Source organism: Gavialis gangeticus, unplaced genomic scaffold (assembly GCF_001723915.1).
Source record: "Gavialis gangeticus isolate Ggan-Ray unplaced genomic scaffold, GavGan_comp1, whole genome shotgun sequence".
Classification (NCBI taxonomy): Eukaryota; Metazoa; Chordata; order Crocodylia; family Gavialidae; genus Gavialis; species Gavialis gangeticus.
Window position 1 is genome coordinate 1,215,274 of NW_017728995.1, and position 2,531 is coordinate 1,217,804.

General features: G+C 38.4%; 1 protein-coding gene across 1 annotated transcript in view; it reads left to right on the forward strand.

Moving 5' to 3' along the window:
- EIF2A (eukaryotic translation initiation factor 2A) overlaps positions 1 to 2,531 on the forward strand; it is a 60,665-nt gene that overhangs the window by 28,114 nt on the left and 30,020 nt on the right. The window contains exon 9 of the mRNA XM_019503133.1: positions 752 to 868. Within this exon, the coding sequence (XP_019358678.1) occupies positions 752 to 868 (117 nt within the window). The remainder of the gene's footprint in view (positions 1 to 751; positions 869 to 2,531) is intronic.

Here is a 2,531-nt window from a genome sequence, read left to right on the forward strand (position 1 = left end):
AAAAAAAAAACATGAAAGAGGAAGACATTCCCTTGTCCACTGATCTTACTGCTCTTCCTTATTTGCGTGATAAAAAATGTCCCAAACTAGAACAATAGCACAGATGCACATTTTATGTAACTAATCAACATTAATAATTGGTCCCATGAACTGATGTCACTGAATATAGTGGAAATTAATTGCAGTCTTACTAATTGTATGTGCCTATGAATATAATTTCTACTGTTTAGAGCCTTATGTTTATGGGAGTAAAATATTAAATTACATGTATATGCATGTACTTCCATTTGTGCATACAAACTATGTAACCCAGTGTGTGCTTTGCCACTTGTTGAGTAATGGCAAATCTTTCAAAATCATGGTGGTAAAATATTATGCTGCAACCTACTATCGCATGCTCTTATATATGGGCATATACATAGTCTCTTTATGTCAGTAAAAGTTTGTTAATTTTTTGCATAATTCTAAAATGGAGTGACTGGGCTATGCTCTCATCCTTCTCTCAAAGGTTCCCTTCCACCCCTTGGGTTAAAATCTAGAAGGGAAAATTTCAGGTGAAAAAGAGAAAATGATAGGCAGTCATGAGCATGTGGTAATAGTGGCTGTAGAGAAAGCATCCAAGTCACCTTAATGATAGAATTCACAATTAGCCACATCTGCATTTCTCAGTGTGTATATGATTGTTTGTGGAATAGAGCCTACCTGGTTTGCATTTTTTTTTAAATGTATCTTCTGTTTTGTACCTTAATAGCTACTGCTGTGCTAGTAATAGCCAGTACAGAGGTTGATAAAACCGGAGCATCATACTATGGTGAACAAACCCTACACTACATTGCAACAAACGGAGAAAGTGCTGTTGTACAATTACGTAAGTGGTTTTTAGAGCAATAGTGGGGTTAGAGTGTTGTTGCAGCTGTGATGGTCCAGAAGTGTGTGACAGTTGAGACTTGTTTTCTGATCTCTTTTATTGGACCGACTGTGTAGCTGGAAGAGGAGTCTGACAAACTTTCAGGCATGACCGAAGGAAGGGCAGTGTGCATCTGAAAGTTTATCAAACTTCTTCCCCAAGTGTACAGCTGGCTGAGTGAAAAATATCACAAAATGCTTTTCAGAGTGAGAGTTATTGTTGAGTTTGGTTGGGGTTTTTTGTTAATTTCTGTAAAAATATATTGTTTGTCATTCGAAGTGGTTTAGGTACAACAGGGTGGCCAGCGAGCGACACAGGTGCTACAAAAGGCATGGGCAGCCTGTGTGTGTGGCACCTGGCAGATTGGAGAGGGGGCAGGCAGCACAATTGTAGGTAGGTCAGGAAGCAGAAAGCAGAGCAGCAGCTGAGGCAGAAAGTAAAGCGCAGGGAGTAGAAGGATGAGAGGTAGATTGGGTAAGACTAAAGGATCAAAGTGGCACTTGGGGAGGGTGCAGGGCTAATTGGTGGCATGCTTGCCACAAAAGTTGGTTCCCACTGATGTACTACACAGATAATAAGATGTTGGAGTTTGTGATGGAAATGGGCAATTCAAAAAAAAAATACTTTAAAAAATAAGTTCCATTTCCTGTGTTTCTTGGCAATTGAACACCTAGAAAATTGCATCAGACTATAAACTGCAGCTCTCATGCCTACACATATATGTTTTCTGTGTGTGTCCACGTGGATATGTGTTCACACAGACAGGTTAATTGCATTTTCAGAGTACGTGGAACATGGTAATTGGAAAATAAAAGTTCAATATTTTGAAGGAAAAATCAACAATAAATTTGGGATGAGACAAACAACACCTTTTGTGGAAGTTAGAGGGTTTTAATCCTAGTGTCCTGGTGCATTCCAAAATCTGCTAACCAAAGTATTGGAGTGCTTTTTTTCCTTGCTCTCCTAAACTGTTATACACTGTTGAACAGCTGCTGTATTTCACAGGTGTTGACAGGCTTAGCAGTTAAACAAATAAAGGATTTAGAAATCTTCATATTAAAAGAGATGTGACAGTGCAAGCTGTTGATTAACTGGATTTTCTCATTGTTGTTTGCCTTCTCTTCAGTACCAGTGCTGATTGTGATAGATTCTCCAATTGTCCTGCTACAATGCCATTTCTGGTAGCAAAGACTAAACCCCCATTTTCTTTTGTTGCTAACTTGACTGAAAACCTTGGCCAGGATTATAACTAGGAAGGGGTCTTCTTCTGGGAGCAATTACCTTTCTTATTTGAGCAATTAGTGCTTAAGTATGTACATCTTAAGGCTTATTTTGCAAACTGCTGTTTTCATTTCAAATGCATCATTAAAAATAACACTTTATAGTTAACTATTCCAAATGTAGCTATTCCCTTTGAAAGAAAAAGTGAAACTTGGCTTTGATTATTGCCAACAAAGAAACATGAGCAACAGGAGTCAGTGACCAAAATTTATTTTGCTAAATTGAATCAACATTCTGTTTTAAGAGTTTATATAAAAATGAGTATTAGCAATTCATCTCATAGATTTCAGAGACATTTGGGCGGGAAGGGACCCCGGAGGATCACTGAGTCCAGCCCCCTGCC